General features: G+C 46.2%; 1 protein-coding gene across 1 annotated transcript in view; it reads right to left on the bottom strand.

The window, feature by feature from the left end:
* Positions 1 to 10,506, bottom strand: part of SRRM4 (serine/arginine repetitive matrix 4) — a 128,053-nt gene extending 117,547 nt beyond the window's left edge. The window contains exon 1 of the mRNA XM_081841924.1: positions 9,994 to 10,506. Within this exon, the coding sequence (XP_081698050.1) occupies positions 9,994 to 10,124 (131 nt within the window). The 5' untranslated portion in view covers positions 10,125 to 10,506. The remainder of the gene's footprint in view (positions 1 to 9,993) is intronic.
* Positions 10,507 to 24,011: the final 13,505 nt, after the last annotated feature.

The following is a 24,011-nucleotide window of genomic DNA, read 5'->3' as shown; positions in this document are numbered from 1 at the left end:
TGATCCTCAGGATCCGTCCCAACTATGATTCTGTGATTCTCCACTGGTCTGTATTACATACAGTGTCAGGTGTGGGGTGTTTGGCCTCCAGGCCAAAAGGTTCCCCACTCCTTATATGTGTAATGCAACAGTCAGGAGAGAGACAAAACCACGTTTGCTGGAAGAGAGCTTAGGTAAGAACCTGCTCTACGCAGCAGACTTCCCTGGGAAATAATCCTGCTTGAAGCTGGGTTTGCAAGGAAGTAGTAGAGTGCAAGAAGGGACGCGGGTGGCTCTGTGGGTTAAACCACAGAGCCTAGGACTTGCCGATCATAAGGTCGGCGGTTTGAATCCCCGCGACGGGGTGAGCTCCTGTTGCTCGGTCCCTGCTCCTGACAACCTAGCAGTTCGAAAGCACATCAAAGTGCAAGTAGATACTGCTCCGGCGGGAAGGTAAGCGGCGTTTCTGTGCGCTGCTCTGGTTCGCCAGAAGCGGCTTAGTCATGCTGGCCACATGACCCCGAAGCTGTACGCTGGCTCCCTTGGCCAATAAAGCGAGATGAGCGCCGCAACCCCAGAGTCGGTCACGACTGGACCTAATGGTCAGGGGTCCCTTTACCTTTAGTAGAGTGCAAAGAGGCCCAGAGAGCCAGAGTTGGCTACAGTCATCTTTCAAGCATACACTCAGTTGCAGACGTGATTTTTCTGCCATGTTGACCTGGGCAACGGCCTTCGTCGCTTTAAAAGCCACATGCATAAAGCGCCCTTGCAAATTCGCATTATTTCATGCTAGATTTCATTGTGCTGCTTTGCCCCAAAGACTCAGATTGGAAAGGGAGAGAGGCAGTGATGGATACAGACCAATGCTTTCCATCTCTCTCTCTCTGTGCAAGTGTGTTTCTTCCAAAATAGCATGGGGGGGGGGGGAAGCTGCCTGCTAGCTGACTCTGTAATAAAGAGAAAGGTTCTGGAATTAGCTGTGCGGCAGTAAATTTCCAGGATAATATAAAAAACAACAACCCATCTACAAAAGCATTTTCATCTTTGTTCAAAACTGCAGTCAACTAGCAGAATTTCTCAGGCGTCAGAGGATGAAGTTAATGGCAGGCACCCAAGGCATCAAAAAGGGATGGTTCGTAAGCACCCACAACCACCCACTGTGTCTCATTTCGATCTCCCTGCCTCTCCCCGCAAACGCCATCTCCCCACTTCATCCCCTCCCCATCACCTTCATTGCTCGCCTCTGGAATGAGCACCAGCAATGTGGTGTAGTGGTTAGAGTACAAGGGAGCAGTGCCTGGGAGAACCAAGGTTCAAATCGCCCCCACCCCCACTCAGCCATGCTGAAGCTCCTTGGGCAACCTTGGGCCATAGTCACTGTCTCTCAGCCTAACCTACCTTGTAGGGTTGTCATGAGGATAAAGTAGAGAGGGAATTAGTTTATATTGGGGGATTACCAGTTTGTTTTTGTTCTTATTTTTTATTATGTATTTTGTGGTGTGTTTTTTTTACTGTAATTCTATGTTGTGAACTGCCCTAAGACCTATGGGTATATAGGGCAGAACACAAATTTAATTAATAATAATAATATACAGTGGTACCTCGGGTTACATACGCTTCAGGTTACAGACTCCGCTAACCCAGATATAGTACCTCGGGTTAAGAACTTTGCTTCAGGATGAGAACAGAATGGTGGTGGACCAGTGGTGTGGCGGCAGCAGGAGGCCCCATTAGCTAAAGTGGTGCTTCAGGTTAAGAACAGTTTCAGGTTAAGAACAGACCTCCGGAACGAATTAAGTACTTAACGCGAGGTACCACTGCATTATTTTTTCTAGGCACATATCCCCCCAGTATGAACTATTTCCCACGATATCCTTTTTTTGAAGTGAATATTGAGGAGAAGGCTATCACTGGCTGCTGGTGACGGTTGGCTGCATCTTCCCTAGATTATCAGAGACAGGATACCTCTAAATGCTGGTTGCTAGGGACACACAGGCAGAAGAGGACTATTACTCTCATCACGGCCTGACTAGGAGCCATCTGATTGGCCGCTGTGGGATGCAGGACTAACTAGGTGGCCCTTTGCTCTGATCCTAGCAGGTCTCTTTTTTACATCCTTATTTATTAGAGAAAGCTCCTCATTATGAGCAGGTACATTCTTCTGAACATAAAGGCGGCTGTTCCCGTTTGGCTTATCCGTTTCCAACACTAACAGTTTGCAGACATGAAAAAGCACATCGATGCTTTGCTCTTAAGCAAGAGGCTTACAGAAGCTTCTGTTGGTTGTGAGATAAATCGCTCCTTGTTCGTTCATTTCTTTGAAGCCTCTTGGGGGCGGGGGGAGACGGCAACCCCACCTTGCATGGATATAAAGGCATGTCTGTGCCTTTATATAAAGGGTTGGAAACTGCCAGCCCACAGGCCTAATCTGGCCCACCAAGCCTCTCCATTTGGCCCATGATGCCATTTTAACCAAGCTGTTCCTACCTGACACCCAGTCCAGAGAGGCCACCAGCTTCCTTCTCCTTAGTGGCAGTACAGTGGTACCTTGGGTTACAGACGTTTCAGGTTACAGATGCTTCAGGTTACAGACTCCGCTAACCCAGAAATAGTACCTTGGGTTAAGAACTTTGCTTCAGGATGAGAACAGAAATCACTCGGCGGTGGCACAGCGGCAGGGGGAGGCCCCATTAGCTAAAGTGGTGCTTCAGGTTAAGAACAGTTTCAGGTTAAGAACGGACCTCCAGAACATATTCAGTTCTTAACCCGAGGTACCACTGTATTGCCTTTGTGGAACTCAGCAAGGAGGGGGATGAGTGCAAAACTAGAATTGGTTGGCTCTGAGCCTTGTCTGTCATGGGCTCTGGCTCCGCCTCCTGTTGGTCTCTCTGCCTTCTGCCCACTGGTCCTAATGGGCACAACCAACCACTGGGTTATGGAGGTGGGTGTTCAAGACTAAGTCAGTGGTTCCCATGTAGCCAAGTACTATGAATTCCCTGATTTTCAAAAGCCAAGCCATGGACCCCCTTCTTTTGAAAATTTAGATATCTCTGCGCAGTGATGTCTTTCTAGAAAAAGAGGTGCTGGAACTCACCATGAACGCCTCCCTTGTTCTCTTATAATGGCAATGGCAAGAATGGAGTTCTGGTGAGTTCTGGCTGGGGAAAAAAGCCCTGTCTCTATGGTAGTCTTTATGTGAATGGTGCCATGGGCCCCTTGGGTGGGTTATGTAGATCCCCAGGGTCCATGTGTTGGTTTCTGTGTGTTGCCACTGTGCAGTGCTTTTGGAGTCACAAGACTCTGTTTACATTCCAGAGACATTCCAGGCTGTTGGAAGTCTCAAGGAAGACAGGAGATGAATGTGATGTTACTGATTTCCTGTTCCTCTGTTTTTCAGTTGCTCTCTGCTTTCACAGAGAGAGCATGTATATTTCTTTTCTGTCTGCGTAGTTAGGAAAAACTCTTTAGCATTGTAGCTCATAAACTTCTCGTCCTTCCCTGGGCTGGATACCCTGCGTAATGGGGGGGACGTGCTTGGAGCCTTATCAGAGGCTCAGGTCGTTAATCATGTCGGAGGCGATTCCAGAGGACTCGACTGGAAGAGTCGCTCAGTCGAATGCAAGTCCGACACCATGGGCCACCAATTGGGAATCACCGGACTAAGTTTTTGCTGGCTTGAGGCGACACATCTCCTTTCTAACCTTTGATTTAAAGGTTTGCATACAAAGGTATTATTATTATTATTATTATTATTATTATTATTATTATTATTATTAGATTAAACTGCCTCTTGCATTTACATTTTCTCATGAGAACCAAAAATGAAACAGTCGGTTCATTTAAGAATGTGAGAAGACCCCTGCAGGATCAGGCCCATGGCCCATCTAGTCCAGTATCCTGTTCTCCCAATGGCCAACCAGATGCAAGCAGGATCTGAGCACAAGAGCTCTCTCCCCTCTTGTGGCTTCCGACAACTGGTATTCAGAAGCATTACTGCATCTGTCTGTCTGTGGAGGGAGGGCATAGCCATTGTGGCTAGTAGCCATTTGTGCTGACTTGGTTACTGAACCTTCTTTGGCCTTAGCTGGGGCAAGCTTCCTTGCAACTGAACCTGAATTGGAACCAAGACAAAACAATGTTAACTGTTTCCCTCCTTGCTAACCACCCCATTCATCCTCTGCAAATCCTATTGATTGATTGATTGATTGCAAAAACAAACTTCAAATATTGACATATCGCATAGAATAATCAATACAAAATAAGAGGACATAAAAAGAATAAAAACGACTTCCCTCCACTTCTCCTTTTAAATTTTACTTCTCTCATTGTGTTCTTATGCTATCTTATACCACCGTTTCTGCTATGCCTGTCATTACTCTATCTCTTCTCCTTGCGATAGCTTAGACTTCATATCAATATTTCAATACGCATCCTCTGCAAATCCTGTGGCTCCTCCTTTCCTTTCTCTTCTTCTTTTGCTTCCTCTCCTACTTTCAGTTATAAAATGTTTGGGGCAGAGTCCTGTATATCTTTAAAAATGCTTATAGAGTATACTGACTGTGACAATAAACAGCAACAACACCTCCTTTCATGTTAGAAAATAGGGATTCCCCTCTACTGTCAGGGCATCTGTAGTTCAACTCCAATCAACATTAGGGATTATGATACAAAAGGAATCAAGGTGACCCCTGGTCTCCTGCCAGGTGAGATTTGCTCTGGATTAATATAATCAGAATTTGTATTCAAAAAAGAAAAAGAATTAGATGTCATGAACAAGCCCAGGGATTCAGCGTTCCTTTCCCTGCATTAACCTGACAGTAAAAGGTCTGGGATGAAAATGCCATCGGAGAATGAGACCTTGACCGCCTCTGCAGTCTTTGTTACAACAACAGATGCAGGCAGTCATTAGACGGTCTCCTAAGAAGATCTTGTTATCTAGAGCTACACTCTTCCCTCCCAGTCCTTTGCCAGTGAGCCGAGAGCTTCCCTGTATCATTGTCCCCCAAAGCAGCCCACAATCTGTTTCGCCAGAGCTTGGCAATGCTGCCCTCCAACAAGATGCCCAGCAACCCTGACAGCATCATCACTAGCACCCGCCTTAACTGCCCCACTCAGAAAGTCAGTTCAAGGCTGGATCAGTGTCGCCAAAGCTCTTCAAGTACCCCGGAGGCAGTCTGGGCATTTATCTCTGCTAATGCATGCATATGTTCAATTGCAGGGCATTTTTAATAATGAGGGAGGTGAGGGTCACTTTCTCCAACACTTGTGCTCATGCTTGAGCTCGTTTATCAGTTGATAACCATCTTCCCATCCGGAATGAGATTTATTAAAAAGATTTTCAAGCATTACAAATGGTTAAGTGTAAACGATTTCAAGAGGCAGCACACAGGAATCTGGGAAGCTGCCTTGTACTGAATCAGACCATCCAGCTCAGTGTTGTCTACACTGACTGGCAGAGGCTCAGGGGTGTATGTGTGTTGCAGATATAAGGCATTCCCAGTCCTACCTGGAGATGCCAGGGATTGAATCTGGAATCTCCAGCATGCAAGGTACTGTAGATACTCTATCACTGAGCCATTGTCCATTTGCAAATATCAGAAACTAAATTGGGGTGGAGAAATGCATTTTTAAAAAAATAAAACAATGAAGAAATAGTTTAAAGCGGTTCTCAACCTGTGGGTCCCCAGGTGTTGTTGGACTACAATGCCCATCATCCCTGAGCTCTGGCCTTGCTAGCTAGGGGTGATGGGAGTTGTAGTTCAACAACATCTGGGGACCCACAGGTTGAGAAAGGCTGGAAGGAAAAAGAGGAAATGCAAGAGGGGAACTAAGGCAGTCTAGCAAGGATGCAGCCTATCCTCTATGTTTTGGACTACAATTCCCATCAGCCTCTGCCAACGGTGATGTTGGGATCCAATACATACAGTGGGCAGCAGGTATGTGAATGTTGGCATAATGAGTCACCCACCTGAAATAAAGACTTGCACATGATTACTTTGGGCACAGATAATGAAAGGCAATCAAATGATCCAGGAGTCATTCATAGGAGTCGGAGCTCATTGGGCTTTCGTTTTGTGAGATATTTTTACCCAATATGAGGAGGTTTTCTCAAACCATTATTTTAATAGATGGTACCTTCTCACTGCAATAAGGAGCGAAATGATGTAAGTGGTGCTTTTGTAGGTTTTTTTAAATGCTCCTAATGGCGTAACAAATGGGAAGTGTGGGAGACAAGCTTGTGTACTCGGAGCGTATAGGGATTTGGGCTTTCAAACGTTAGCACCTATTGCTTCAGAGCGCCTCATTCTAGCTGTTGATGTTTGCTTGTCATTATGGTTAATTGCTGCAATATACACACTTTGGGAGCCCAGCAGATGTAATACTGGTCTTTAACATAAGATTAAAAACTACAGTGCAAAATATAAATTGTAAGAAATCATGACCACAGTCAATGTATCTTTTCTCTTTGTTGTCTATTCAGAGCTGATAAAAGAACGTACTTTTTCACATGGCACATAGTTAAACTCACTCCCACAAGAAGCAGTGATGGTGACCAGCAGGCTCTTTTTATGTTCTTATGAGGAATGAAACAAAGCCTCTGTTTCCAAATTGTCCCTCTCTAAAGATTTTGCAAGCACCACACATCCTTCCTTCTCAACAAGAACAGAAATGCTGTAAGAAAGTTATTCTTTATAGATGGTCAACGCCTGCATTCCCAGAGGTCACTATATTCTCTTGAATAAGCTATATCAGCCTGGTGCCTTCCAGACTTTTTGGGCTACAACCTCCGTCAGCCCTAGGAAAATTTGATCCCAACCTTAAATTTGAAGCTGGAACAACCAGCCTTTTACCAACTCCAATATACACAGATGGTCAGATTCTTGAAGGAAGCTATCAGTTATCGGTAAGAAGTTCATAGGTATGGAAGATTCACCCTCAGAAGTTATATGTGGGGAGGGGGTGGCTAAGGAACCAAAGCGCTTTATGAAAGAACCTCTAGAGAAGCAGATTGACAGTTTTCCATCCCCTTTCCAGAAAGGAAATGAGCAACGAACCCAAATGCAACTAACAGGAACTTAAGGAGCTGCCGTATAATGACTTGGACTGGTGGCTCTCTAGGGTTTTAGATGGGGAATCTTCCTCAGCCCTACCTGGAGATGCCATTGGGGACTGAACCTGGGACCTTCTGCATGCAAAACAGATGCTCAACCTACTGAGCTATGGTCCTTCACCATATTGAATCAGACAATTCATCCATCCAGCTCAATCCTATATAAACTGACTGGGAGTGGCTCTCAAGGGTTTCAGAATGGAAGTCCTACCTGGAGATCCTGGGCATGGAACCAGGGAACTTCTGCATGCAGTGCAGATGCCCTTCCACTGAGTGATCAGGTTGCATCACAGGCTCTTCCTAATGCCAGTGATAGTGGAGAATTATGTACGCTGTTCCATATCAACACCTTTTCCTGGACTGTGAAAGCAATGGAAGCACTATCACTGAGAGATGGACCCAAAGCCTGCGCAAATGTTTACACTCAAAATGGCATTTATGTGCTGGGGTGGAGAAGACCTCTGCAATGGGGATTTTGTTTGACCCTACAGTGCCACCAGCCCCTATAAGCCCCACTTGGCAAGAGTGCCAATTCTTGCGCTTATCCATGCAATAATCTGGGAGAAGCCACATAGATTGCTGTACTTGCCCTAAGCCTTTTGGAAGAGCTGCAGCTCAGTCCGATGGGTAATCCTCCTGAATTCTAGCAGAAATATTGCGAAACAGCAGTGCAGGAAACTCCAGCATCAACAAACTCCCCGGTGTGCAGCTCAGGGAGTTTTATTTGAAAAATGCTCTTGTCTTTCAGCCCCATTTATTTATTTAGCAAAATGTATGCGTCGCTTTATTTATTTATTCCCCAAGATTGCTATAACGCTTGATGGTAATAAAATAAAAGCCAGTGGTAATGTAGTGGTTAGAGTGTCAGAGTAGGACCTGGAGGGGACAAGGGTTCAAATTCCCACTTGGCCATGAAGCTCACAGGGTGACCTTGGGTCAGTGGCTGTCTCTCAGCCTAGCCTACCTCACAAGGTTGTTGTGGAGATTAAATAAGGAGCATGCATGCTACCCTGAGATCCTTGGAGAGAGAAAATGAGGGATATAAATGCAATAAAGTAAATAATAAAAGCTCAAAGGAGTTTACAAAAAGAACAAAGCTATAACATTTTCAGTTTTTTCATTACAAGGAAACATTTAAAAACAGATATTGAAATCATTTAAAAAATCATTTAAAAATGTATAATTGTAAATAAACCTCTGAACAGTTTAATAATATGTATGTGTACCACAATACAATTTCCTTCCTCATCACCTTCACCTTTGGACTTTACAACTTTTAAAGGTCAGAGCACCACAGATCAGTAAGCCCAACTTTATTTTTCAAACATCCAGTTGCTCATACATCATGGCTTTTTACAAAAGGGACTAAAAGGTCAGACTCCTCTGCCATTCTTCCGCACTCCTGAATTTTTGTGATTAGGTGGATGCAATTCTAATATCTTTTTTTAAGTTACAGATAGGTAGCCGTGTTGGTCTGCCATAGTCAAAAAAAAAAAAAAAAAAACAAATTCCTTCCAGTAGCACCTTAAAGACCAACTAAGTCAGTTCTTGGTATGAGCTTTCGTGTGCATGCACACTTCTTCAGATACCTTTTTTTAAGTCATTCCCAAAGCAGGGCACACTTGCTGTGTTCTAGATGCATCAATTTCAGTCTCTTGCTCACCCTATCCTGAATGTTGGGTAGTGGAGGAAAGTAACTGTACATTTTAAAAAAAGTTGTGTTTTTTTAATGCCATTAAATCTGTTTCAGATTGACCGGAGAATAGGCACATCATCAAGGCTCAACCCCCAAACCTACCTTGCCTCTAAAACCCAACCATCACCACCTTCATAATCAATATATTTGATTTGCTCTTGCAGATGCTACTCTTTAGCTCCCCTGCTCCCACCAAAGCCCAGCTGGTCTAGAAAAAGTTTTCATGCCCACCTCCTCCATTCACAGAGATGCTCAGTGCACAAAACCAGGGAAGAGTCGTTGTTTATTCCTGATGTACATTTTTCAGGATCTAACCCACCCCATCCTGAATTCTGCAGGGTGGGATGAAAGGATGCAGGTGCTGGATATTATTATGACCATATATTAAATATGGTGCTTTTAAAAAAAAAAGTCATTAAAACTCGAAGATACAGAGAGATTGGATATATTCATCAAAGCTCAAGTCCAAAACCTTCCTTGCTCCTTAATAAGCCAACCACCACCATTCAGGTATCTGATATGCTCCTACAGGCTCTTAATTTCTACCGGTCCAGGAAAAGTTTCCACACCCACCTCCTCATTTACACACAGACTCTCACAAACCCCTGATCTACCCCAATTAGGGAAGATCTCTTAGCCATTGATCAAACAGAAGGCGAGAGGGTCCCTGACTCCCTGCACCCACAGGGCTGGAGCAAAGGGTCCTCGTCCTCGATAATTTTTATTTACCATTTAATATGCAAAATCCCCGAGTAGCTTACATTAAACATAGTAAGATAAGGGGGGGGGGAGCAAAATGCATATACTACATTGAAAACCCAAACCACAGAGAAATACATCAGTCAAGACAGAGAAGTCACCAATAAAACATGCGGTTAAATATTTATTTATTTGTTTATTTATATCCCGCCTTTCCCCCAAGACCAGGGCTCAAGGCGGCTTACACAATGCAGATAAAACAAGGCGGAAAAGCATATGCAAATTAATAGTTAAAAAGTATAACAGAATTAAAGCAAGATTAAAAACAACAACAGATCTACTAAAACGCAGAGAGTAAAAGCACTATTTTCAAAGCTCTTTCCTTACAAAACGGTCAGTCTCCCCCTTGCCCCAGCATGTTGGAATAAAACAGAATAAACCGCGGAAGGAGAGGAAGGAGGCAGCCGGTCTAGCTTCAAAAACAGAGCAATGCGAACAAGTTTCCTACCTGGCCAGGGGCTTGCGGGAGGTGATGCTGGCCACGATGACGCTGCCGGGTCTTGGCGTGGCCACGGCTTTGAAGGTCCCTCTCCAGAACTTCTCGAACAGCTGCTTTTCGCCCTGCTGGACGCTCGCCATGGCCCGACCGTCAAAGCGCCGCCGCGCTCGGAACTGTCCAGGGTGCTGAAATGTTACATTTCCGCCTCTCCAAGCCCGGGGGCTCTCTCACCTGGCCAGCGCCTACCTAAGACGGTTTGTCCTGGCGGGGTAATAGCCTGGATCGACAATATTTTTTGGGGGGAATCACCAAGCCCTGTGTAAGGGAAGCGCCTCCGTCTGCCTCCCGACCCGGCTGTGCGTGCGCGCTAAGCCCAGGCAGGCGGGCGTTTTGTCTTTGCTCCGATGTGACGCGCAGCTCGGGGGGCTGGTCAATTTTCAAGAGCTGCTGCGCTCTCTCCTCCTCCGTCTGCCTGGAAAACATCAGACAAAAGACGGAGGGGCTCCTCCAGCCCGAATCAGCATCACAAAGGGCGGCTGGTCCCCGGGTCCTCCGGGCGTGTGCCTGTCAATGGCCTGGGAGGGGAGAACGGGGGTGGGGAGGACAGGGCGAGGCGCTGACTCAGACGCGATTTAATTGAGAAGGGGAGGAAATGAGCAGAAACTCACGCTCGCCCCTCCAGCTGCTTGTATGCATCTCTTCCCCGCCCCCAGCAGAATCGGGGAGGGAGGGAAGGAACAAGCCTAATTAAATAACCTCAACCGCCCCCCCCCTATTTTGGAGAGAGGCGGGGTAAGGACAGGCCCTCAAGTGCTCAGCGCAATGGCACTTCCTAAGGACTCAGAGTCTGTCGCAGGCAAACACAAAGGCTTGAGCTTGCACTTTGTTTGTTTCACGAAATTTATTATGTCCCGCTCGACTGCGAAATAAAATAAAGCCTGAAAGCGGTTAACAAAAATAAAATAAAACAGTGAAATTATCAGTAAAAATAAGTGTTTAAAACATCAACTAAAAAAATTTAAAATCGTATGGTGAATGTATTCGAATAAGCTGTGATAAATTATATACTGTACATCTGATTGTCCCAAAAACTATGCTAATCAAGCCTTTTAACGAAAAATTAAACCTCTCTCCTCCCCCCCCCCCAAAAAAGTAAGCTAAAAACGAATTGCAACTAAAAGAAGGTTGCATTCTATGTTAGTTCTAGACACGTGGAAATGGATGGGCAACTTAGGTCCCTTAATTTCAATGGGTCTACTTTGAGTAGAACTTTGCTGCATACAATCAATAGAAACTTGTGATACCCTAAAGCTTAACAGTCCCTGTTCCTTTTTGTGGGCTAGGAAAGGAAGGGAGATTTCTGGCTTAGAATAATAAATTTATAAAACTGTAGAGTTGACCCATCCCGTCATCTAGTCCAACCCCCAGCCATGCCTGCAACTTTGTTTGGGGCTATATATTACAGTGGTACCTTGGGTTAAGTACTTAATTCGTTCTGGAGGTCCGTTCTTAACCTGAAACTGTTCTTAACCTGAAGCACCACTTTAGCTAATGGGGCCTCCTGCTGCCACCACACCACTGGTCCACCACCATTCTGTTCTCATCCTGAAGCAAAGTTCTTAACCCAAGGTATTATTTCTGGGTTAGCGGAGTCTGTAACCTGAAGTGTATGTAATCTGAAGCGTATGTAACCTGAGGTACCACTGTATTTACTTGTGACATTTGTATCCTTACCTTTCTTCCAAGGAGCTCTAGGTTGTGTGAGTGGATCTACGCTTTCTGAACTTTCAGCATCATGATCCAGTGAGGTGGGCTAGGTTGCGACTGCCGCCCCCAGGTCAGCCAATGTGTCTCACGACTGGATGGGGTGTTGAAACCTGGTCTTAACCTTCTCACCACTTCAACCTGAGATCCATCAATCAAGTCAACGCTTTCCTTCCCTGGCAGTTTCCACTCAAAATGGCCCATTGAGGGTGTGTGTGGAGATACAGATATCTTTCCCATTGTGTTCTGCTCCTACCTGATTTGAAACATCCCAGCTGATATCAGTTCTATGGTTTACACAGTCTAATCCAAAGCATGTTTACTCAAAAGAAATCCTGTGTTCAATGGGGGTTTCACTCAGGTGTGGGCGAACAGAAGGTGTATGGAAAAGAACCTGGTTGGTGGGACATGACTCCTCATCAATTACTTCTGTAACACTTCCTGGGGTCGGGGATAGGAAAACTGGGGGAGTTTATATTGTTCTTCTATTTCTTCTACAACCTATAAAAGATAGCATATATATATATATATATATATTCAGAGCATATGATTTCACCTTACACACACACACCATAAGGAAAGCTTTGCTGTATGCAGCCGAAGGCCCATCTAGTCCTCACAGTGGCGAGGGGGCGCTGTGGTCTAAACCGTTGAGCCTCTTGGGCTTGCCAGTCAGAAGGTTGGCGGTTCAAATCCCCGTGACAGGGTAAGCTCCCGTTGCTCTGTCTCCGCTCCTGCCAACCTAGCAGTTCGAAAGCACACATGTGCAAGTAGATAAATAGGTACCGCTATGGTAGGAAGGTAAATGGCGTTTCCATGCACTCTGGCTTCCATCACAGTGTTCCATTGCACCAGAAGCGGTTTAGTCATGCTGGCCGCATAACCTGGAAAGCTGTCTGTGGACAAAAGCCAGCTCCCTCAGCTGGAAGTGAGATGAGTGCTGCAATCTCATAGTCGCCTTTGACTGAACTTAACCGTCCAGGGGTCCTTCATCTTTTTACCTGTACCTTTTTACCTTGGATCTGGTATAGCGTTTCACCTGCTTAATTTACACCAGCTTGCTCTATACCAGCTTCTTGTGCATAGGATCACTCCCGAAGGATGTAATGAGTTTGAGGTTTTCCCTCTTGTAGGCCATGCCTTGCCTCATTCACTCTTAAACCTGGGCAGGTGGGTTAGCCCATGAAATGAAATACATGCAGAGATAGCAACACAGTACCTTGACAAGGCCCAAAGAGCATAATTAGTAACATTTCTCTCCTCTCCTCTTTCCTGCTCCTTTCTTAACATAAGGAAGAATTCTGCAAATCCAGAGGGCCAGCTCCTTGCTTTGTAGTCCTTCTTTTCCTTCTTTGCCTTAAGACAAAATGATATCACTGTCCATGTTTGGAGTCATTAGACTGATGTCTTCCAGACTTTGGATAGTTGAGACACAGGCTATTAGGAGCATAGAATGGAAGAGTTGGAAGGTACCCCAAGGGCCGTCAATTTCAACCTCCTGTAATGCAAGAATTGCAGCGAAAGAATCTCTGACAGCTGGCCACTCAATTTCTGTTTTAGAAAACCTCCAGTGAAGGAGAGTCCACCACCTTCCAAAGTAATCTGTTCCACTGACAAACAGCTCTTACTGTCAGAAAGTTTTCCCTAATATTTATGCCACAGTCTGGTTCACGGGCAATTGAAGTCCCGGCTGGGGATGTTGGGACTGGGGGCAAGATGGCGGGGTGGGAGCAGGAACGGGAGTCCCGAAACCAAGAGTCAGGAAGCCAAGAGTCCAAGGGTCAGAGAGCGAGGAGTCAAGAAGCCAAGGGTCCGGGGATCAATAAGCAAGGAGTCACAAAGTCAAGGGTCCAAGGATCAAGAAGCAAAGAGCCAAACACAGCAAGGCAGGGAACTTGTTGCTGTGGCAAAGAGCCGAAGGGAAATGCTGACCTTATATCCCTTCCCAGCTCTTGCCACCAGGTGCTGTGAGCTACCAATTGGTCTCACCTGTGTGGCCACGCCTTGCCTCTTCAGAACAAACTTAGGAAGGCTCCAGTCCTGCAAAGTCCTATTGGTCACAGGGCCTGGCTCCTGCACGCACTCCTGCCAGATTAGTTGGAGTCTCCTTTCTTGTAACTTGAACCCGTCGGTTCAGATCCTAGCCTCCAGAGCAGGAGAAAACAAGCTTGCTCCCTCTTCCATGGGACAGCCCTTCAGGTTTTTGAAGATGGCTCTTATATCACCTCCCAGTCTTTTCTTCTACAGGTTTTTATTATTCATAATAGTATCATCATTTCTGTATTAAAACATTTTGGGGGGGGAGGGGGATCTAAGCCGCTTGCAGGTATAAGACACCATAAATTAAGATGAGAAAACAGCAAATATATTATGATAAAAGGAATCAAATGGGTTCTGAATAGACATTTAAAGCACCCAGCTGATTGAATATCCATAATCTCTTTTGGGAAGGTATTCTGGAGGATTGATGCTATAGCTGAATGCTGGAAGGTTTGAAAACTGCATGTTGGAAGATTCAGAAGAGACAGAATGAAGTCCTTCTTCGCACGATGTGTAGTTGAACTGTGGAGTTTGCTCCCATACGAAGCAGTGATGACTGCCACATATCTTTCAACATTCCTTGAATGAAAACAGGAACATTTTCACTCCCTCCCCACGCCAACTGATCCTCCTCAACCGCCCATTTTTTGGGTCACCCACTGCAGAGCATTTCTGATCAGAAGAAGGGCAAGTGCCATCATTTTTAATGTGTGACATTTTAATGTATTTTTAATCTTTGTTGGAAGCTGTCCAGAGTGGCTGGGGAAACCCAGCCAGATGGGTGGGGTACAAATAAATTGTTGTTGTTGTTGTTGTTGTTACTACTACACCAACAGCACAAAACACACACACCTTCCACCATCCCGAGAAAACCCCTTAATCCCAATTCTATTTTATTACTGTATTTGGTTGATTTACAAAATGAAAAATGCACACCGTTAAATAAACTTTAGAAAGGGGCAAGATTAGATGCAGACACACAGAGCATTAAAAAAATTCAAGATTCCCTGCACTCTGCTCTGCTCCACTTCCCCTTTCTTCTTCCCCAGGGAGGCCTTGCCCCTCTGCCTGCCCCTCAAAGCTGGGGTGTCATGTGGGGCTGGGCCCAGCGGTGGCAGCCTCTCCTGTCCCTTGCCTGCTACAAGCTGCCCAAGGGACAGAGTTGGCAGCGGTGACCATGAAGGGGCCATAGAGAGGCATCAGGATGCTCCATTGCAGCAGCAGCAGCCCCCACCACCAGGCCCAGACAGGGGGGGGGCATATGGGCCACTTGGCCCGGGCCTCCAATTCCAAAGGGGGCCTCGGTCAGCATGTTCACAAAAGCATTTTTAAATTTAAATACTTAAAACAATCCTTTTCCCTATGTATTTTTAAAAAGCACTATTGTATATCTATATTTAGGGACGCGGGTGGCGCTGTGGGTTAAACCACAGAGCCTAGGACTTCCTGATCAGAAGGTCGGTGCCAGTGCAAGTAGATAAATAGGTACCCCTGCGGCGGGAAGGTAAACAGCGTTTCCGTGCGCTGCTCTGGTTCGCCAGAAGCGGCTTAGTCATGCTTTGCCTATATCTATATTTCCCATTTTGTCTTTATATGCAGATATGGTTCAAGCCTTGAAATAAGATTATTTGTCAGCATAACGTTTGTGAAAATCATTTATCTACTTACTTATTTATAAGATCAGTTATCCCCAGGGTAAAAAAGGGGGGGCACATTATCTACCTGGCCCCGGCCTCTGCCTGGCTCTGCAAGGCCCTGCCCACCACCACTCGAAAAAGGTGTCATCTCATTCTCCTCCCTGAGCTTGGTGGCAGCAGCGCTGATAGAGGGACATTGCTGGATCAAATCAGAACCTGGGATGACTTTCATAATCCCAAGGCTGTCTCTGGAAAATTGGGACAGTTGGAGGGTATGCTGCCAACATGGCTGGCTTTAAAAGAGGGGCAGATGAATTTGTGAAAGATAAGGCTATCGGTGGTTGCTAGCCTGTTGGAGGCAGTAGACTTCTGAATACCAGTTCCTTGGCGTCATAAATGCAGAGGGTGCTGTTGCGCTTGGACCCTGCTTGTGGACTTCCCAGAAAAGGCACCTTGCTGACCACTGTGAGAACAGGATGCTGAAATAGTTGGGCCATCTCCACAAGCTTTCCAGATGACAATTCGTGAGCTTTGGTATGTATATGTGTGCACGGGAGATGGAAAACCAGAGGCAGTAAGTAACCTTGCAGACTGTGCTTTGCAATACAGTGGTACCTCGGGTTACATATGCTTCAGGTTACATACGCTTCAGGTTACAGACTCCACTAACCCAGAAAGAGTACATCGGGTTAAGAACTTTGCTTCAGGATAAGAACAGAAATCGTGCTCCGGCGGTGCGGCAGCAGCAGGAGGCCCCATTAGCTAAAGTGGTGCTTCAGGTTAAGAACAGTTTCAGGTTAAGAACAGACCTCCGGAACGAATTAAGTACTTAACCCGAGGTACCACTGTACTCTGTCCGGGGTGCCAACTTAAATAAAATATGGGGGGGGGCTGATAAGCCCCACCCCACATAATCAGTTATAATATGCAGCATGCACATGACATTTGAATTGCAATGTCCATCAACTATTTTTTTTGGGGGGGGAGCCCCCTCAAATATTTTACTGGGGGGAGGAGGGACCTCGGCCCTTGGCTCCTATGCTCTGTCCCAATCACCTATGATCACTGCATTCATTCAAGCAACTGTAGGAGATCAACTCTCCCTCCCAAACAGTTCTTCCTCCAGATTCCTGACATACATTGCGCTTGGACTGGAAAGCCATCAAGTTGCATTGCCATTATGACTAGGCTCGTCTCTTGCACCAGCCGTTGTGCGGAGAATGGGAACCAAGGGGCAGACAGCGAATGGAGCTGCCAGAGTGCTCAGAAACTCAGCGAGATTGGTGGGTAAGAGTGCCCTCTAGTGGTTCCTTGGAGCTGTGCCAGAGGGTTCTTTCCAGCCATACTCTTGCGAACAGCTGGTTTTGGTTCTGTTGCAAAATTTTACTTGAGTTTAAAAATCCCTTTCTGTCTCCAGTTTCACTACAACTGGGGTATGCCTCCTTGCTCTAGATAAGCTCTGATTGGGAAACGTTGAAACGTGCACCCGCACTCATGCCTACAACTGCCATCAGCTCACACATAGTTAACTATGGAACTCCCTGCCACAGGACTTGCTGATAGCCTTGGATGGCTTTAATAGCTGATTAGACAAATTAATGGAGGAGAGGGCTATTGATGGGCAATACCAGCCACAGTGACTTGGCTCGGCCTCCATTGCGAGCCTCCCGGGGGAGGGGTGCCGCTTGCGGCGTCCTGGGGGTGTGCTGCCCGTGGCGAGTGTCTGGGGGCGGCGTGGTGATGTCACCCTCCCTCGGCGTTGGCACCCGGGGTGGTCCGCACCCACCGCACCCCCTTCCTACACCCCTGGTTGGAGGCAGCAAAGCTTCTAAATACCAGCTGCTGGAGGCCACAAGAGTGGAGAATGCTCTTGTGCTCGGGTCTTGCTTAATTGATTAATTAAATTTTATTTATACCCTGCCTTCCCCAGCCAAGACCGGGCTCAGGACAGCTAACACCGGTATAAAAACAGTTGATTGAAATACAACTTAAAAACAAGATTAAAATACAACATTAAAATGCAGCCTCATTTCAGTAGGAACTCAGATCAAAAACTTTCTTGGGGGGTGAAAACGTCAAGTCTTCACCAAGGCCAACTGTCCAGACTGGTCCTACGTGGGCCAGAAAAAAGCCAGGGAAGTCCCCAAATAGCAGTTCCATCACGGAAGGAGAAAGGAGAAAGGAAGAGGGGAAGGGGATCAATTTGATTCCAAGCCGAAGGCCAGGCGGAACAACTCTGTCTTACAGGCCCGGCGGAAAGAAATCAGATCCCGCAGGGCCCTGGTCTCATGAGACAGAGCGTTCCACCAGGCCGGAGCCAGAGTTGAAAAGGCCCTGGCTCTGGTTGAGGCTTATCTGACTTCCTTAGGGCCTGGGACCTCTAGGGTGTTGCTATTTATGGACCTTAAGGTCCTCCGTGGGGCATACCTGCTTGCTGGTTTCCCATAGGTACCTGGTTGGCCACTGCAAGAACAGGACGCTGGACAAGACGGGTCACTGGCCTGGCCCAGCAGGCTCTTCTGATCTTCTTACTTTTCATGGTGGTCATATGCTACTTCCTGGATCAGAGGCACCATGACAGTGGAAAAGGGACCACAGAGGGAGTGGGCTGTTGCCTTCACATCCTGCTTGCAGACTCCCGAGAAGCATCTGGTTGGTCCCTGCGAGAACACGGTGATGGAGGAGATGGGCCTGATCCACCGGGGTTTTTCTAATGGTTTATGTCATGTTTTACCTCCACAATCCAAGGCAGTATGCCTCTGTTAACCAGATGCTGGGAATTACAAGTAGGGAGAGATGTTGTTGTGGCCCAGGTCCTGCTTTTGGGCTTTCTGTTAAGGCATTTGCTTGGCCACAGATGCTGGATGAGATGGGCCATTGGCCTGATCCAGCAGGGTCTTGTTGTTGTTGTTGTTTAGTCGTTTAGTCATGTCTGAGTCTTTGTGACCCCATGGACCGGAGCACGCCAGGCACTCCTGTCTTCCGCTGCCTCCCGCAGTTTAGTCAAACTCATGCTGGTAGCTTCAAGAACACTATCCAACCATCTCGTTCTCTGTCGTCCCCTTCTCCTTGTGCCCTCCATCTTTCCCAACATCAGGGTCTTTTCCAGGGAGTCTTATCTTCTCATGAGGTGGCCAAAGTATTGGAGTCTCAGCTTCAGGATCTGTCCTTCCAGTGAGCACTCAGGGCTGATTTCCTTAAGAATGGATAGGTTTGATCTTCTTGCAGTCCATCGGACTCTCAAGAGTCTCCTCCAGCACGAAAATTCAAATGCATCAATTCTTCGGCAATCAGCCTTCTTTATGGTCCAGCTCTCACTTCCATACATCACTACTGGGAAAACCATAGCTTTCACTATACAGACCTTTGTTGGCAAGGTGATGTCTCTGCTTTTTATGATGCTGGAAGCAGATTTGAAGGGGAGGGTAAAATATCTGCTTTGCATGCAGAAAGTCCCAAATTCAAACCTTGGCATCTCCAGGTAGGGCTAGGAGAGAACTCCATATGAAACCCTGAAGAGTTGCTGCCAGTCAGTGTAGACAATGCTGAGTCAGATGGACGTATGGTATAAGGCAGTTTACTATGTTCCTGCTTATTACTATTATTAATTATTAAATTTGGATACCACCCTTCATCCGTAGATCTCAAGGCAGTTCACGGCATAAAAATGCAAGGTAAAAACAAATACATAATACATAATAAAAACAAGAGCAAGAGCAAGAACAAGAACAAAACAATAACCACCCCTCTCCCCGAGGGACAAATCCTAGCAGGGAGAAAGATTTCAATGGCCAGATCCTGGAAGGTAGAAATGCCAACTTTCTTTTCCCTAGCTGAGCACCTGAACCTTTTGCCAAACCTGAGAGATAGAAACTGATCCAGTGAAGTTTCATCTCTGTGTCAGGGGAAATATTCATTGTGCTGCTCAGGCCAGAAGTACGCTGGTAGGCACAAAACCAGGACCCTTAGCCCTCCTGTAATAGAAATACAGCAGGCAGAAATCCAACAGGTCTGGCTATTTATTTATGCATTTGTTATATTAGCTTGTCATATTTAATTCAGATGTTTAATTTAAAGAACCACATGGACTAGTATCTTAATTTATTCGTAGGGGAAGAGCTGTGGCTTTATGTCAGAGCCTCTTTGAGGCGGGGAGACCTCCCTCTCTGAAATCCTGGAGACCCAGTGACAGTCACTGCAGACCATACTGACCTAGATGAAGCAAAGGAAGGAAGGAAGGAAGGACAGAAGGGAAGAAAGAAGGGAAGAAAGGAAGAAAGAAGGGAAGAAGGGAAGAAAGAAAGAAAGAAAGAAAGAAAGAAAGAAAGAAAGAAAGAAAGAAAGAAAGAAAGAAAGATCTGGCATGACAAAAGACAGCTTCCTGTGTTCCTGACAAGTAAGCAGTGAACACACTTCCTGGCTCATCCCAGATTCTGTACATTTTCTAGGGTGTGATGAGCTGCAATTCAATGAGATGATGGAACATTTCAAGGTTTGACCTATTTTATCATTTATAAAATGATAGCCACAAGACATGGACATGTTATCCAGACAAAATAAGCATATAATAGGCCAGCTGTAAAGCAGAGTGATATAAACAGTGGTATAAACAGGAACAGCATGGATCTCAGAGTAGCAATTTGGAGATAAAATAAAACTACATGGTTTAGATTGAAAAGTAGCTTAAAACTCAGCCCCCCCAAACAATTCCTTTCCTCATAATTCCTAAGACTGAATTTCCCTGTGGGTAAGATAATGCATTTGTAATACTAGAACCTGGGGGGTCATCCAGTGAAAGGACTGGTGGTAGATGAGAGCCAGTGCGGTATAGTGGTTAGAGTGTCAGACTATGACCTGGGAGACCAGGGTTCAAATCCCCGCTTGGCCATTGTGCTTGCTGGGTGACCTTGGGCCAGACACTCACTCTCAGCCTAACCTACTATTGGCAAAACCTATTGGTGTTTCGCAACTTTCTGACTGTTGCAGGACCTTAGCCAGACCTTAGCACAGTAAAAGCAGAGTCCACGGAAGCAGTTGGCAACTTGGCTGCAGACAGGATAGACGAAGCAGGAACCAGGAACTAGTAGTTAGGTGTTTATTATATACAGTGGACTATTTACAGGAACAGAACACGGATCTTTAGCTAGCTCTCTCATACATGACTCACAACTCCTACACTGACACACTGAACCACTGAACTACTGAACTAACACATTCCAGTTAGTAGGCCATTAATTATCACTCCCTCGAGAGAGCTTGACCAATCATGGAGCTGTCTCCATGTCTCTGTATCACCAGGCAGACTTACTCCTTCACATTACCTTGGCTGTCTGCCAAACTCTAATGGACTCTTGGCTGTCTGCCAAACTCTAGTGGACTCTGTGTGAGTAGCTGCAAGTATTCAGATTCCCAACACCTACCTCACAGGGTTGTTGTGGGGATGACATGAGGAAGAGGAAAAGCACATAGTCCACCTTGAGCTCCTTGAAGGGAGGAAGGCATGATATAAATGCAATAAATGGCAGGAGGAGGGCAGACAAAACAAAGCACTTCTTCATTCAGAATATTCATTTATTCCAGGGGTTGTGAATGCAGAACTGCTGGACTCCCAGCTCCCATCAGTCCTAGGGAAGGATGATGGAGCTAGTAGTCCAACAATGTCTAGAGGTTGCCATGTTAACTAACACAGGTCTATGAAATTCACCGCCACAACATTTGTCAATTGTTGCTGAATTAAACAATGTGGGGGGGGGGGAATGGCCAAAAGAAGAGCATGTATAAGACCCTGCATCTTAAAAAGTAGAGACATCACCTTGCCAACAAAGGTCTGTATAGTGAAAGCTATGGTTTTCCCAGTAGTGATGTATGGAAGTGAGAGCTGGACCATAAAGAAGGCTGACTGCCGAAGAATTGATGCTTTTGAATTATGGTGCTGGAGGAGACTCTTGAGAGTCCGATGGACTGCAAGAAGATCAAACCTGTCCATTCTTAAGGAAATCAGCCCTGAGTGCTCACTGGAAGGACAGATCCTGAAGCTGAGACTCCAATACTTTGGCCACCTCATGAGAAGATAAGACTCCCTGGAAAAGACCCTGATGTTGGGAAAGATGGAGGGCACAAGGAGAAGGGGACGACAGAGAACGAGATGGTTGGACAGTGTTCTCGAAGCTACCAGCATGAGTTTGACTAAACTGTGGGAGGCAGTGGAAGACAGGAGTGCCTGGCGTGCTCCGGTCCATGGGGTCACAAAGACTCGGACACGACTAAATGACTAAACAACAACAACAACAAAGCCTATTTGCCCTCTAGGTCTAGAATCTATTCCTAGAGAGGGATAGAGGCAGGTTACTGCAGTGCATTCCTTTGTTCCTAATACAGACACCTAGCTGGAGAACCAGTTTGACAGTGGCAAGAGGAACTATGGAGTGTCCTTCCTTCCTTCCTTCCTTCCTTCCTTCCTTCCTTCCTTCCTCTCCGACCCCCTCCCCATCCTACAGGAACCACAAGCTCATACTTAAAACGAGCCAAATATGTCACTTGCTCTGCACTGCATGGATCTAATGATAGAGAAAACAGCAGATGGAAAATCTGTGTGGGGCTTAGGAAACAGTGCCAGAGAGAAGAATTCCGTTTGGGATCCATGCCTTGCCTGTTTCCCTCTTTCTGCTGCTCTAGCTGTGACTGCTTCTCGGTTTGGAACAGCAGCTGAAGAACTTGGATTGTCAGTCCATTGGTGAGTAAGAGGAGACATCATGGAAGTTTATGAAATTATGCACAGCATGGAGGGGGGAAAAACAAATCGGGAAAAGTTTTTCTTCCTCTCTCCTAACACCAAAACTCGTGGACGTCTGATGAAGTTGAATGCTGGAAGATTCAGGACAGAGGAAAGAAAGGATTTCTTCATGCAGTGCATGATTGAACTGTGGAACTCACTCCCACAGGAAGCAGTGGTAGCCAGCAACCTAAATGGCTTCCAAAGAGGATTAGATGAATTAATGGTGGAGAGCGCTACCCATGGCTACTAGGCAAGGGGTCCATGCTCTGCCTCCATGGTTAGACGCAACAACGCTTCTGAATCCTAGTTGCTGGAAACCACAGGAGGTAAGAGGGCATAGACCCTTGTCCAGATCTGGCAATGTTCTTATGTTCTTGTTGATGTTTAGTCATTTAGTCGTGTCCGACTCTTCGTGACCCCATGGACAGGAGCATGCCAGGCACTCCTGTCTTCCACTGCCTCCCGCAGTTTGGTCAAACTCATGCTGGTAGCTTCGAGAACACTGTCCAACCATCTCGTCCTCTCGGCCAAAGTCTTGGAGCCTCAGCTTCAGGATCTGTCCTTCCAGTGAGCACTCAGGGCTGATTTCCTTCAGAATGGATAGGTTTGATCTTCTTGCAGTCCATGGGACTCTCAAGAGTCTCATCCAGCACCATAATTCAAAAGCATCAATTCTTCGCCGATCAGCCTTCTTTATGGTCCAGCTCTCACTTTCATACATCGCTACTGGGAAAACCATAGCTTTCACTATACAGACCTTTGTCGACAAGGTGATGTCTCTGCTTTTTAAGATGCTGTCTAGGTTTGTCATCACTTTTCTCCCAAGAAGCAGGCGTCTTTTAATTTTGTGACTGCTGTCACCGTCTGCAGTGATCATGAAGCCCAAGATGTTCTTATGTTCTTACCATGCCAGAAATCAACAAGATGTCCAGGGCCATTTTCTTTCCTGATTAGCATCACCAGCTAAGAGAGTATCTCATCATATACCCAGATCTGTGCTCAGCTAGCATGCCAGCCAAACAGAAGGCATTTTCTCCTCTCTGGCCCTTCCACACAGGGGTGGTGACAGCACTTGGCATACTCAGGCAGATGACTCCGGCCAAAAGTGGCTCTTCCTCCTTTTCCTCCTCCACCACCTGCGTTATCTGCCACAAACTGACAGCCACCTGTTTTTTTCGATTTCCTAAATTCTCCCAGAGTGATCCCATGCTGGGGACATTGTGGGTAATTAAAATGGCAGGTGGTTCGTGCAGGTCTCAGATAAGCTTACAGAGTGACCACCAATGTTTGTGTTGGGGATGGTGAGAAGGTTCTTTAAACTTAGAGCTAGTCCAACTTGCAATGGTTTATAGGTAAAGGTAAAGGACCCCTTTACCTTTTAGCCTTTACCTTAAACCACTGAGCCTCTTGGGCTTGCTGATCAGAAGGTTAGCAGTTTGAATCCCCACGATGGAGTGAGCTCCTGTTGCTCTGTCTCAGCTCTGCAGTGGCGGGAAGGTAAATGGCATTTCTGTGTGCTCTGTCTTCTGTCATGGTGTTCCGTTGTGCCAGAAGCAGTTTAGTCATGCTGGCAACATGACCGGGAAAGCTGTCTGTGGACAAACACTGGCTCCCTTGGCCTGAAAGCAAGATGAGCGCCACAACCCCATAGTCGCCTTTGACAGGACTTAACCATCCAGGGGTCCTTGTCCTTTACCTTTACCTTAAAGGACCCCTGGATGGTTAAGTCCAGTCAAAGGTGACTATGGGGTTGCAGCACTCATCTCATTTTTCAGGCCAAGGGAGCCAGTCCTTTACCTTTACCTTTACCT

Source organism: Podarcis erhardii (genome assembly GCF_964252035.2).
Source record: "Podarcis erhardii genome assembly, chromosome: 15".
Taxonomy (NCBI): domain Eukaryota; kingdom Metazoa; phylum Chordata; class Lepidosauria; order Squamata; family Lacertidae; genus Podarcis; species Podarcis erhardii.
This window is presented reverse-complemented; position numbering and strand designations above follow the sequence as displayed.